A 15,448-nucleotide genomic window follows, 5' to 3' on the forward strand; every position below is an offset into this window, starting at 1 on the left:
AAAAGAACATTGCACAGTTATGCCGTCTTTGATACTGCAGGGCGATAATTCTGTTATTCTACATTTTCACTGTTTTTCAAACAGGGTCTGTGACCATGTTATCCAGATTTAGTTTACTTTTGATTTGCCACTTTACGTTCAAAGCTTGTCAATTTAAAAGAAAATGTATGGAGTTCATTCAATTGATTTTTCCGTTCACTGCAGGTTTTACGTTAGGCAAATGCCAGCAGGTGTCCAGGTATCAGTTGTCCAGCAGATTAAACTATCAACGGCCAAAATGTCCAGTGGGAAATTTGCCAAATGAATAAATAGATTAATTGCATATTAAATAGCCTAGTATTGTGTGACCTATATGATCTGTGGTCAAGAAAACAGTGAACATCTGCTAGCTCATACACTACAGTAAGACATTAGGCTAGTGAATGTTTGGTTATGTGACCAAGTGTGGCGCCAGATTCAAAAGCCACACACTCCAGCAGCAGCAGCTCCAGCCGAAATGTTGAAGGTGAAGCAGACATCCCCGGGCCAGTTAAAAAAAAAAAAGAAAAAAAAAAGTGACACTGAAGGAGAGGCAGCTACATCACTCAGAGCGACATCACATGGATGTCCTCGCTAGGGGGAGCCATCAAGCGGATGTTGAGCATGAACGACAGGCAATAAGTGACGTCGTTTTGCCCGCGGAGGGTTCCATCAAGATGGCCAGCAATCTATTGGCTTACTCAAGAAGTCAGCATTTCCTAATCTTATAAGTCCTAAGATTTGTCACATTCTGTTTTTATAGGCTATATTAACATACAATAAAACCCCAGGAAAATACATTTTTAAATTAGTAAATATAGGCTATTGGAAAAACAGAGTGCCTTATCAATTCATAATAAACATTCTGTTACGACACCCCTGATAACCATTCCATTTTCAGCTTCCGCCTTTTAATGCATTCAGTTAATCAATAAGTAGTTTCACTCCAAGACTGCGCACAAAGCACACTATCACAATGAATTTCATAGGGTTCTATACGGCTAGATGTTGCTAGTTGTCTTCCTAACTACAATATAATTGTCTGTTGTTTTTTTCAAATTACTACTAATGGGCGAGCCAAGTGTTACCGCAGTTACTTAAAAATGTACATTGTAGGCCTATGAAAATATGCATCCAGCATACAGTAGGCTAGCTTGTGTTAGCAGCCAAAGCAGCAGCAACGTCTTATCTTACACTGGTTGAATTTACTATTTATCGGGAATTACAGTTAGGCTATTTCAAATTCATAAATTGACAAGACTGTAAAGGACATAATACATTTTATTGTTATTATTAGGATACTATCAGGAACAACAACTATACAAATTCTACAGAAATTGTTAGCAATTGCGGACTGTTCTTCAATACTGGCAAATATGAAATATAGAAGGATAGCATCCAAAAACTTTTCATATTTTAAATACAGCAAACACTTTCGTCTGAAGATGATCTCTGCAATAAGGACGACTGCCTCGATTGTGCATATTGTATCAAGCAAAATAGCATTTGCAACATCGACATATGCGACTTGCTGTTCAAAGTAGTCTTGGTACTTACATTTTTTGGCCAATATAGTAAACATTCAACATTTTAGTTAAAATGTTTATTGTTTTGTATTTTTATTTTAAATTCAAATAAGGCCAAGCAGAGTTTGTTTTACATTTAGGCCTACTTGTTTAAATTTTTTCTATTATCTGTATAACTTTTAATGCTGTCATTGTTTTGGTGGCGTTTAGTGTTAATATTAAAAAATTTAAATAAGGCAAATTGCAATTGTATTTACATGACTTTTTGTTTCATACTTGACTATTTATTTGTATTACTTACACTACCGTTAATGTTTTGGTGAGATTTTGAATTTCTATTTTAAAAATCTAAATAAATCCAAAACATTTTGTGAGATATTTGAAACGGGATATTTAGAAATTACAATAAGCCTATTATGAAGTATGTTGAGATGACAAAAGTGGGAAAGAATGAAATAAAAAGAAAGACTTGACAAATGGTTTATCTGTCTATTGATGTGTTCTTTTCGGTATAGTAACAAAGTTCAAGATTTCAAGAGATAATGTTACAAAGGGAAATTAAATAGCCTATGCTCCATTTTTACCCACCTTGACTGGGTCTTATTGTGATTTACTATTGTGTTAGTTATACAAAAACACTACATCACACATACACAATCTTAAGACTTCAGTGTCATTTTCACCTAAAATAATACATAAAAATACTTCCCCATAATCATAGAAAACAGAGCATTCATGCATCTAGCATAAACATCACCGAAAGAATACATATTGTCATTTTATTTTAATCATAATTTGATTGATGATCGCTTCATAGTCAACTCCATTAATATTACATTCAAAATATGCTCGCCCTGCAAGACATCTAGTTTGCTTCAATGTTCATCCAGCTAGAGCTGGATGCTTACGTCCAGGCCACTTTCCTGTCCGTCCAGACAGTGCCCTCCATCCTCATCACCTGTCCGTCCTGCTGAACATCCCACACTACGTCACTTATTGCCCGTCCGTCCTGCTCAACATCACTCATTGCCCGTCCGTCCTGCTCAAAATCCCGCTCAACATCACTCATCGCCCATGCGTCAGCCTAAGCATCCACTCGAGGGATCCCCATAGCGAGGACGTCCATGTGACCATACTAGTGTGTCCACATCGCTCTGAGGGATGTAACCCTTACTGGAGTGAGGCCAACAAGACCACAGAAGAGTGTCGTTATTTTAAATAGTCTAGTTATTTGAAATAGCCTCCATTACAAAACGTGTTTCAAAATTATGCAATGGGACAACATATAGGCTATTTCTAGGCCACAGGCCTACCTTTTAATGTACATTATTTAATTAGGAAATATGCTTGGAAACTTGGAAATGACAAAATTCGACTTACAATATTAGTCAAAATAGGTTACACACGCTTGAGTGTTTTTTTACTTTGGTCGATCAGAGTTGTAAATAAGCGACTGAAACAGGTTTGTCTATTAAATAATAATGTTGCAAAATTAAGCTACATTATGGTGCATTGCAAAACAATTCTAAACTAGATTTAAACAGCCAACTGAAATTTTTAAGCAAACTAGTTTCAGGAAATGATCTGTGCCTATAACTTTCCATAGAGCTGTGAAAAGCTCTGACATCCTATGAAAATTCACATAATTTTGGTTGGCTATTTCATTGGCTTCAAAATCCCTTATTCAGATTGGAAACATGATTTTGGAATCAAAATATTGTGCAAACAGTTTGTTGTCTATAAAAATTATTGCGATGATCAAATTAATTTGATCAGGCAATTATGTAATAATTGCAACAGCCCTGGTGTAGCCTATACAGGTGCTGGTCATAAAATTTGATTTATTTCAGAAATTCCATTCAAAAAGTGAAACATATATATTATATTATTCATTACACACAGACCGATATATGTCAAATGTTTATTTCTTTTAATTGTGATGATTATAAATGACAACTAATGAAAATCCAAAATTCAGTATCTCGGAAAATTTGAATATTACTTAAAACCAATACAAGAAAATTATTTTTAGAAATGTTGGCCAACTGAAAATTATTAACATTAAAAGTATTAGCATGTACAGATCTCAATACTTAGTTGGGGCTCCTTTTGCCTGAATTACTGCAGCAATGCGGCATGGCATGGAGTCGTGGTACTGCCAGCAATCAGTCTGTGGCACTGCTCAGGTGTTATGAGAGCCCAGGTTGCTCTGATAGTGGCTTTCAGCTCTTCTGCATTGTTGGGTCTGGCGTATCCTCTTCACAATACCCCATATATTTTCTATTGGGTTAAGGTCAGGTGAGTTTGCTGGCCAATTAAGAACAGGGATACCATGACCCTTAAATCAGGTACTGGTAGCTTTGGCACTGTGTGCAGGTGCCAAGTCCTGTTGGAAAATGAAATCTGCATCTCCATAAAGTTGGTCAGCAGCAGGAAGCATGAAGTGCTCTAAAACTTCCTGGCAGAAGGCTGCGTTGACCTTGGACCTCTGAAAACACAGTGGACCAATACCAGCAGATGACATGGCACCCCAAACCATCACTGACTTTGGAAATGTTACACTGGACTTCAAGCAAGGTGGATTCTGTGCCTCTCCTCTCTTCCTCCAGACTCTGGGACCTTGATTTCCAAAGGAAATACAAAATGTACTTTCATCAGAGAACATAACTCTGCAGCAGTCCAGTCCTTTTTGTCTTTAGCCCAGGCGAGACGCTTCTGACGCTGTGTCATGTTCAAGAGTGGCTTGACACAAGGAATGCGACAGCTGAAACCCATGTCTTGCATACGTCTGTGCGTGGTGGTTCTTGAAGCGCTGACACCAGCTGCAGTCTCCCCCACATTTTTGAATGGGTTTTGTTTCACAATCCTCTCCAGGGTGCGGTTATCCCTATTGCTTGTACACTTTTTTCTACCACATCTTTTCCTTCCCATCACCTCTCTATTAATGTGCTTGGACACAGAGCTCTGTGAACAGCCAGCCTCTTTAGCTATGACCTTTTGTGTCTTGCACTCCTTGCACTCTTCAAAATCTTTGCGAACTGAGCCCATACAGCTCTGGAAAAAATTAGACTACAGAACTAGACTGAGAGACCATTTAAAGGCCTTTGCAGGTTTGCAGGTGTTTTGGGTTAATTAGCTGATTAGAGTGTGGCACCAGGTGAACCTTTTCACAATATTCAAATTTTCTGAGATACTGAATTTGGGGTTTTCATTAGTTGTCAGTTATAATCATCAAAATTAAAAGAAATAAACACTTGAAATATATCAGTCTGTGTGGAATGAATGTATATTTCACTACTGAAATAAATAAACTTTTTGATAATATTCTATTTTCATGACCAGCACCTGTATACAGCTCCGGAAAAAATGAAGAGACCACTGCACCTTTTTCTTTCCTTTCCAAAAAAGTTTAAAAGGAAAGTTATGAGTGAGGAACAGAAGCGTTCAATTTGCAGTAGTCTCTTAATTTTTTCCAGAGCTGTATGGGCTCAGTTAGCAAAGATTTTGAAGAGTTCATTCTGCTGACTAATTTAAATGAAAAACATTTGTGTTTGATTTTCCCCCTCGAAGATTTCAATTGACATTCACATTATAGGTGAAAGTTCTGACATTATTTATCTTTGTTTCATTCTTTTACATCACAAAAATCTGAAATTTTTACAAGGGTGTGTAGACTTTATATCCACTTTAGATAAATACAGAAATAAAATACAGATATAAATATATGTAGAAATATAAAATTATGGAAATCAATAAAAAAATTGATGAATGCAGAAATGATCAAGGAATTAAATAAATAGGGAAATAATATTGATTAATACATTTATTTAATCATTTATTTCAAATTTTGGCAGGTTTGGTCCTCCAAACATTCATACCTTTGAACAACACAGCGTTTTTCCTGTGGACTTCTATGTGCTTCTTTGTTAGTCTTAATGTGGTGGGTTTGACAGAGTGGGCAGTGAAACAACTGACAATTAATGAACATCTTCGTAACTGTAGCAGGTCATCTGTTACTAAAATTGACTGGTGCATCTGTTGCATTTGTTTACAACGGGACCAAATGTTATATCACTTGTGTGTTAAAATAAATTATTACGGTGTTTACTTTAAGGCTTTTTGACAAACTAATTGTCTCCAAAGACTACAGAATTATCTTTGTTTAACTACAACTATCAAGAACCTATTTTACAAACTCAAAATAATTTCTGCTGAAGCGCTACAGCTACTGAAAACGGCAAGGGCAAACGGGTATTTGCAAATGTCAATAATTCAAATACATTTTAAAGAGCTCTTTTTACACCAGATGTTACAAAATGCTTAGCTTATACACAAATGTTTTTTGTAGCAAACTCAGTCTAAAATAGAATGGACTCAACCAAATAACATATATGCTACCATATAATACCACCGCCTTTTCTTTTTTACTTCATCTGTCTTCTTTAGCTAACACAGTAATTAATTCCATAACTTGATTCGCTCCATTGTAATTATTTACGTAACATAATTCAAGTATCTTAATATTTTTACATACTTTAGTCTTTAGTCTGTTTTATTTTACGTTATCACAGGTGCCCAAAGCTAATACTGTAAAGCAAAGCTAGCTAATACTGGAATGCATCTGTAATAATTCAGTTGAGTCCAGAGTCCCCAAGCCCCGCCCACCAGCCCACAGTGCCCCGCACAGCCAAACCCTTTTGTGCGATGGATGGAACTCAAGCAGCAATATGCATTAAACCGGGACGCTGATGTGGCAATTCTTCTGTTAAATAAGTTAGTAAAGTTAGATAAAACTCTTTCTACCTAGCTAACCTCACACTGCTGTTAGTAATATCCCTATTTGTGTTAATATGACTAGCTATTCAGACAGAGCAGACATGGCTATACAGAGCAGACATGGCTTACTGACTGTACATCTAACTGACATTGTTCATAGTTTTTGCTACTACTACCAGCTTCTGATAACGTCCGCTTGCCAGCAAGGACAGTGTTAGCTGCCTAGAATAACCTCATATTATTGTTAGTAATTGGCTATAACTAATTACCTGGCAAAAACGATTGGCCAATTTTGTTAACTAGCTAACTTTCTGTGGATAAAGAGGCAAGCAGCCAAGGTAATTATGTAGCGGTCTGTACATGCTATTTGCTTTGTTTACCAGCCTAGCTAGTATTATTTTAACTGGAAAACATTACCAGGGTGAGTTAGACTAGTACCTAGCTATTCTCACATTTCCATATTTATGCTACATCAGATATATTTCATTTAATAAATGTTTGTGTATAGCTGAATAAAGCAAACAGATAATGTGTGGGGCTTTAAGAGTGAAGGCGAGATTTAAAGGAAAATTATGCAGAAAGACTTCCTGTTCTTGAAAGTTACGTACTTCAGCTTTAGAGTTCAAATTAGTAATAAATGTTAAATAGAAACCACTGAACTTTACCTAGAGTTTTTTAGTTTAATATCACATTATGTAGTCTCTGATCTATGCTGTGAGATTATCTACGTTGTTTACACCCACGTTTGCAAATCATAACTGTAATTGCAATATTTGTACAAGAAATCGCAATTCAATATTTTATCTAAATCGTGCAGCCCTAACCACAAGTAGATAATTTTTCAGCAAAACCGTCCACTAAACGTGAAATAGACAAATATAGCCGACCAACAACAGATTCAAATTTACAAATGAAGAAGTGAAAAAAGTGAATAATTGGGAGCCGCCCACATATGCACTTGAAAGGAGTTGAGGGGAGGGAGACTGGCTTCAACACATGGAGCCCCAGACCGAGGGAGATTGACAGTCATCTTGAACTTCTTTCATTTTCTAATAAATGCGCCAAGAGTTGTTGCCTTCTCACCAAGCTGCCTGCCTATTGTCCTGTAGCCAATCCCAGCCTTGTGCAGGTCTACAATTTTATCCCTGATGTCCTTACACAGCTCTCTGGTCTTGGCCATTGTGGAGAAATTGGATTTGATTGAGTGTGTGGACAGGTGTCATTTATACAGGTAATGAAAAACTAATAGGTCTGTGAGAGCCAGAATTCTTACTGGTTGGTAGGTGATCAAATACTTATGTCATGCAATAGAATGCAAATTCATTACTTAAAAATCATACAATGTGTTTTTCTGAGATTTTTGTTTTAGATTCCGTCACTCACAGTTGAAGAGTACCTATGATAAAATTACAGACTTCTTCATGCTTTGTAAGTGGGAAAACCTGCAAAATTGGCAGTGTATGAAATACTTCTCCCCACTAAGTATAAACTAGCATCAATTTTAAAAATCTAGGTGAAGCAACCGATCTTCATAGATTGTTCAGGTTAAAGTTCACGCTCACTTGACATCACTGACATCACTGCCGAAGAACAGAAGCTGTGTATGGTGGCTACAGGAAATAGTTTGCTAGTGCCAGTTTGAATTCAGCCAATTCCGCCGCCTGTTTTGTCAGTGTACAGTTAAAAGAAAACCAATGCTATCGCGAAAGAATACTGAATGTAATTTGAAGAGTTTTGGAGTTGTTTTCCGCTTCCAGTGCAGCTTTGCAAAAGCGGTAAAAACCGTTTCCATTCATGAATTTGGACAATGCTAATAATGCTAATTACAGACTGGGACAGAGCTGAATAATGGATTGTTTGAAAAAAAATTACTGTGCCTTCACAAATCTCTCTTGATAATTGAACTTTACTTGATAACTTGAAAAATACAAACTTTAGACGAACTATCCTTGTAAGTAAATAGCAGGTAAAGAAGAATACTATGAATGTGGGAGTTTGATTTATTTGTCTCTTCACCTTTAATTCCTTGTAGCAAAACAGAAAATATACCCCCTGGAAAGTTGGACTTACATTTGGACTTATTAGAAATTACTTTCCCCAACACTTTTCTTTTCTTTTTTTTATTAATTTTTTAATTTTTACAATTCAGCATCTTTAATAATGTACAATATGCATAAGTATGTCATGCCTATGACGTGTTAATTTTAAATCTAAGTTTTGATATTTAGTGTTGTAATATTATATTATTCTATAAATTAATTACCTTCATCATCCACTCCTTTCAAATGTTATTCTTCACTATTCCACTGTATATTCACAATAATACAACATAAGAATTCTGACATTTGCTTTTATAGAGTGTAGCCAACATTCAATGCTAAATTTTGCATCTGATTTACCTAGTTTAGTAGTGCCACACCACACCCTCGTGCAATGTTTGTCTTAGTCACCTTCTTAAGATTAGCATTATTATTAAGTAATAGAACAGCATATATCAGTATATGTTAATGTAAGCTTCAGGCAAAAATAGTCGGGAAACCGCATTTAGTATAGATGGAATACTTTTGCTTTTGTTGTCTCAAAGTTGGCAACCATAAATAATGTAAAGCAATATTTTCAGGTTTTCAAATTCTACAAATCATGTCAGAGGTACATAGATCCAGATTAATTGCCTTTCGCCGCAACAGGGATTTTGTGTAGCAAAACAAGTCCAGTAGCAAAACTTACCACAATCTGTTCCTCCTTTGCATATGTCACCTTGCTGTCATCGAAGTAATACCATTGTCCATTGTCTTTGTTCCAGGCATAACTGGTGTCTGTCAAAAGAGTAGAATTTGCCTCTGCCTCAAAACAAACTTCACATTCTACTAGTGATAGGGATGAAAACAATCAATACAAATGATATATCTAAATATTATTTTTATTAGTAAATGTTTAAACTAAGCATTCCAGATCACCTTAACCAGCCAGTAGATGGAATGTTGTTTAGAATACATCCTCCGTCTATATTCTTAAGGTATATATACAGTGGGGAGAACAAGTATTTGATACACTGCCGACTTTGCAGGTTTTCCTACTTAGAAAGCATGTAGAGGTCTGTAATTTCTAACATAGGTACACTTCAACTGTGAGAGACAGAATCTAAAACAAAAATCCAGAAAATCACATTGTATGATTTTTAAATCATTAATTTGCATTGTATTGCATGACATAAGTATTTGATCACCTACCAACCAGTAAGAATTCTGGCTCTCACAAACCTGTTAGTTTTTCTTTAAGAACTCATTACCTGTGTATAAATGACACCTGTCCACACACTCAAACAGACTCCAACTTCTCCACAATGGCCAAGACCAGAGAGCTGTGTAAGGACACCAAGGATAAAATTGTAGACCTGCACAAGGCTGGGATTGGCTACAGGACAATAGGCAAGCAGCTTGGTGAGAAGGCAACAACTCTTGGCGCATTTATTAGAAAATGAAAGAAGTTCAAGATGACGGTCAATCTCCCTCGGTCTGGGGCTCCATGCAAGATCTAACCTCGTGGGGCATCAATGATCATGAGGAAGGTGAGGCATCAGCCTGGAACTACACGGCAGGACCTGGTCAATGACCTGAAGAGAGCTGGGACCACAGTATCAAAGAAAACCATTTGTAACTCTATGCCGTCATGGATTAAATAGCTGCAGCGCACGCAAGGTCCCCAATGCTCAAGCCAGCGTATGTCCAGGCTTGTCTGAAGTATGCCAATGACCATCTGGATGATCCAGGGGAGGAATGGGAGAATATCTTGTGGTCTGATGAGACAAAAATAGACCTTTTTGGTCTAAACTCCACTCGCCAATAACACCATCCCAACCGTGAAGCATGGAGGTGGAAACATCATTCTTTGGGGATGCTTTTCTGCAAAGGGGACAGGACGACTGCACCGTATTGAGGGGAGGATGGATGGGGCCATGTATCGCGAGATCTTGGCCAACAACCTCCTTCCCTCTGTAAGAGCATTGAAGATGGGTCGTGGCTGGGTCTTCCAGCATGACAACGACCTGAAACACACAGCCAGGGCAACTAAGGAGTGGCTCCGTAAGAAGCATCTCAAGGTCCTGCAGTGGCCTAGCCAGTCTCCAGACCTGAACCCAATAGAAAGTCTTTGGAGGGAGCTGAAAGTCAGTATTGCCCAGCGACAGCCCCGAAACTTGAAGGATGTGGAGAAGGTCTGTATGGAGGAGTGGGCCAAAATCCCTGCTGCATTGTGTGCAAACCTGGTCAAGAACTACAGGAAACATATGATCTCTGTAATTGCAAACAAAGGTTTCTGTACCAAATATTAAGTTCTGCTTTTCTGATGTATCAAATACTTATGTCATGCAATAAAATGCAAATGAATTACTTAATCATACAATGTGATTTTCTGGATTTTTGTTTTAGATTCCGTCACTCAGTTGAAGAGTACCTATGATAAAAATTACAGACTTCTACATGCTTTGTAAGTGGGAAAACCTGCAAAATCGACAGTGTATCAAATACTTGTTCTCCCCACTGTATTTGTGTGTGTGTGAGAGTATGTATATGTATGTACAGTATCTAACATAAGGGAGTACACCCCTCTCATTTTTTTAATATTTAATTATATCTTTTCATGTGACAACACTGAAGAAATAACACTTTGCTACAATGTAAAGTAGTGAGTGTACAGCTTGTATAACAGGGTACATTTTCTGTTCCCTCAAAATAACACAACACACAGCCATTAATGTCTAAACCGCTGGCAATAAAAGTGAGTACATCCCGAAGTGAAAATGTCCAATTTGGGCCCAAAGTGTCAATATTTTGTGTGGCCACCATCATTTTCCAGCACTGCCTTAACCCTCTTGGGCATGGAGTTCACCATAACTTCACAGGTTGCCACTGGAGTTCTCTTTCACTCCTCCATGAAGACATCACAGAGCTGGTGGATGTTAGACCTTGTGTTCCTCCACCTTCCGTTTGAGGATGCCCCACAGATGCTCAATAGGGTTTAAGTCTGGAGACATGCTTGGCCTTTATCTTCAGTTTCTTTAGTAAGGCAGTGGTCGTCTTGGAGGTGTGTTTGGGGTCGTTATCATGTTGGAATACTGCCCTGCGGCCCAGTCTCCGAAGGGAGGGGATGATCATGCTCTGCTTCAGTATGTCACAGTACATGTTGGCATTCATGGTTCCCTCAATGAACTGTAGCTTCCCAGTGCCGGCAGCACTCATGCAGCCCCAGACCATGACACTCCAACCACCATGCTTGAATGTAGGCAAGACACACTTGTCTTTGTATTCCTCACCTGGTTGCCGCCACACGCTTGACACAATCTGAACCAAATAAGTTTATCTTGGTCTCATCAGACCACAAGATATGGTTCCAGTAATCCATGTCCTTAGTCTGCTTGTCTTCAGCAAACTGTATGCAACCTTTCTTGTGCATCATCTTTAGAAGAGGCTTCCTTCTGGGACGACAGCCATGCAGACCAATTTGATGAATTGTGCGGCGTATGGTCTGAGCACTGACAGGCTGACCTCCCACCCCTTCAACCTCTGCAGCAATACTGGCAGCACTCATACGTCTATTTCCCAAAGACAACCTCTGGATATGACGCTGAGCACAAGCACTCAAATTCTTTGGTCGACCATGGCGAGGCCTGTTCTGAGCGGAACTTGTCCTGTTAAACCGCTGTATGGTCTTGGCCACCGTGCTGCAGCTCAGTTTCAGGGTCTTGGCAACAGCTTATAGCCTAGGCTGTAGAGTAACAATTGTTTTTTTCAGATCCTCAGAAAGTTCTTTGCCATGAGGTACTATGTTGAACTTCCAGTGAGCAGTATGAGGGAGTGTGAGAGCGATGACACCAAATTTAACACACTTGCTCCCCATTCACACCTGAGATCTTGTAACACTAACGAGTCACATGACACCGGAAAATGGCTAATTGGGCCCAATTTGGACATTTTCACTTAGGGGTGTACTCACTTTTGTTGCCAGCGGTTTAGACATTAAGAGCTGTGTGTTGAGTTATTTTGAGGGGACAGCAAATTCCCACTGTTATACAAACTCTACACTCACTACTTTACATTGTAGCAAAGTGTCATTTCTTCAGTGTTGTCACATGAAAAGATATAATCAAATATAAAAAAATGTGAGGGGTGTACTCACTTTTGTGAGATACTGTATATCACTTTGTTTAAATTTTCTAAAATACCAGTGAGAATAATGTACTCCCAAAGCATTGTGCACATTTTTACAGTTTGGTTTTTGAAAAATACTTTGTGAAAGATGGGAAAACATACTGGAAATGTATGACCGTGTACTGGTTTTGTGACCCGTACGTTTTCAAACAGCTTTTTAGTGGAGATAATATTTGTTTTAAAAGTTTTATTATAATATTTGATTATTTTGGCAGAATAGTGTCTTTGGAAATATAATTTAACTGTTTTGCATTGTCTTTTAAAAAAGAAAAGCAGAAATTGCAATACGCAAGAATTTTGAGAATCACAATTCGGCAAATGTCATGATAATATTGTATCCCTAGTTCTCTGGTAAATCCCAGTCATACATTTTACATTTGAGTGATATAGCATAGTGCTGCTCAAATATCTATTTGGGGACCAGAAACCGTTTAAAGTTTTCAAACTGTTCCAGAGCCAGCATACCTCATTTAACTTTTAACTATCATTCCCTTGATTAGATGAATAAGCTAAGCTAGTTCAGTGGTACTACAGAACTGGAATGGCAGCTACTCCCTATGGAGCATAATGAAAACTACTTATTAAGTAGAGTGACTTACAGTTATTGAAAAATAAATGTCATGAAAGTATAATATACAAAATTAACATCTTACAATGTCCATCTCTAAGTCCGCCGTAATGGTTGGAAACAGCTATTAGATCATATCGGCTGGGTGGCTCTCCATTTGTACCAGCTTTCTTCAGCAGAAAACCTGAGAAGTCAAGGTGTCTGCAAAAAAAAGTAAAGGTGAAATTAAAATTGCAACTGTGAAAAAGTACTAGTCAAATTGACATCTTCCTCACTTAAAAGGATAGTTTGCAGATATATTTAGATTTCAATAGAGACAAGCAAGACTTGACCAACCTGAGAGGAAAGTCAACAATGATATCCAATTTCTCTCTGGAGTACTTGGTGTAGGAGAAACGTTTCAGGTGGATGATGAGAACCTCAGGGAGTGACCACAGGTCCAGTTTCTTAGTGGCTAGTTGGTGTTTCTTACACGTTGGACAGTACCTGCAAAAAGCATGCATCTTTAGAAGACATTTACATGCAAATCAAAGCTGTTGAAAAAAACACACTTATTACCACCTAACTATCTGTATCTGCTTCTATTAACTAAACCGTACGTGTGGATTCTGAGCACTAACAATTACAATATGAATGTACGTTTCATTGTAAGTGAATGTGTCTAGATAATGAGAACAACAGAAACCTCTCTGTTTAGATTATCTCTCTGTAGTTTGTGCTCTACTAACCCCAGCAATGTTACATTGACCATTTGGCATGGGGGTTACTGTCTTGGAAACCTGATCTTTGCTAGGTAGACACACCCTTCAATGTATATATCAGCTTGTAACCAACATTACAGTGTAGAGTGAGATGAGATTGAGGTTGTGTAAGGGAAACCAGGTCTGTAACCTCATGAACAAGACTATCTAATGCTGTAATAAAAAATTACTCTCTCCCTTGACAACTGGGTTTGCGATAATTATTTCAACCACTATACGAAACGGACGATTTCTAACACGATGCTGCCACGACCCGATGGACACGTTTTAACAATTCTACTGAACTTCAGCTGGAGAGCTTAGGGGCTTGATTTGCAATCACGAGGAAGAAGTTGTTTTTCCCGGTTACTGGTTGCTGAGAACAACTGAACAGTGAGTCATAAAACTACGCCATATAAAGAACTGTCAAGATTGCAAAAAGCGTTAGTTACTCGAACAAGCCCTATGACGACCCGACTAGGCCGTGATTTTTATCGCGTGGAATCTGTCTGTGGGTGCGGACAGTCCGTCTCAATTTGGTGGGGCATTGACCGGTGTGTTTCAGTGCTGAACTGTATTTTGTGTCGCCCTAGTATGATGACAATGCATTTTCCTTTTGAGGATTAGAGTGTGATATTGTATTTTTCGGTGATTATACAGTGACTTGTAAAAGTAAAAATATAATGCTGTCTAGTTGTACAAATACAACAAGAGGACTGCAGCCTCTGACGCGCATGATGTGTTCATGTTTAAAAATCATGGCGCGAATAGGACACCATCAAGAACGAAAAAGATCATTAACAACGATGCCTGGTGTCGAAATGGACATGAAAAAAAATTATGTTTTCCAGCTAAACAAGATGGATTCCGAGGAAGTTGTATATGGACAGATGGAAAGTGTGGTACATACGAAGAGAGAAGACAAAGGAAAGTTAAGATGTCCAAGAAAAGACAACAGTCGAAAGGCGGGAAAGGAGACAATCATAATGGACGAAGATTCATTCTGTTTGACCACCTGGCCGATCGACAGTAGTCTCAAGATGGAGTCTCTCTTATGGGATCCTGGAATCATGGACGATACTAGGAACTGACTTGAGCGTTCATAATAATTGATTCAGAGTTCTTGAATGTTTATTTCCTAAAATGTATCGTACCTAACCATTAAATGAAGCTGGAACTTACAGTGGGGAGAACAAGTATTTGATACACTGCTGATTTTGCAGGTTTTCCTACTTACAAAGCATGTAGAGGTCTGTCATTTTTATCATAGGTACACTTCAACTGTGAGAGACGGAATCGAAAACATAAATCCAGAAAATCACATTGTATGATTTTTAAATAATTAATTAGCATTTTATTGCATGACATAAGTATTTGATCACCTACCAACCAGTAAGAATACCGGCTCTCACAGACCTGTTTTCTTTAAGAAGCCCTCCTGTTCTACACTCATTACCTGTATTAACTGCACCTGTTTGAACTCGTTACCTGTATAAAAGACACCTTTCCACACACTCAATCAAACAGACTCCAACCTCTCCACAATGGCTAAGACCAGAGAGTTGTGTAAGGACATCAGGGATAAATGGGGCATCAATGATCATGAGAAAGGTG

At 38.1% G+C, this 15,448-nt stretch overlaps 1 protein-coding gene across 2 annotated transcripts in view; it reads right to left on the reverse strand.

Moving 5' to 3' along the window:
* The window catches only part of usp11 (ubiquitin specific peptidase 11), a 96,692-nt gene that overhangs the window by 7,843 nt on the left and 73,401 nt on the right, over positions 1-15,448 (reverse strand). For both annotated transcript variants that reach the window (XM_010865812.4, XM_020051579.3), the window contains 3 exons: positions 13,431-13,580; positions 13,180-13,295; positions 9,048-9,136 (listed from right to left, as the gene is read on the reverse strand). In XM_010865812.4, coding sequence (XP_010864114.1) covers positions 9,048-9,136; positions 13,180-13,295; positions 13,431-13,580 — 355 coding nt within the window. The remainder of the gene's footprint in view (positions 1-9,047; positions 9,137-13,179; positions 13,296-13,430; positions 13,581-15,448) is intronic.

This window comes from Esox lucius, chromosome 12 (assembly GCF_011004845.1).
Source record: "Esox lucius isolate fEsoLuc1 chromosome 12, fEsoLuc1.pri, whole genome shotgun sequence".
Taxonomy (NCBI): Eukaryota; Metazoa; Chordata; class Actinopteri; order Esociformes; family Esocidae; genus Esox; species Esox lucius.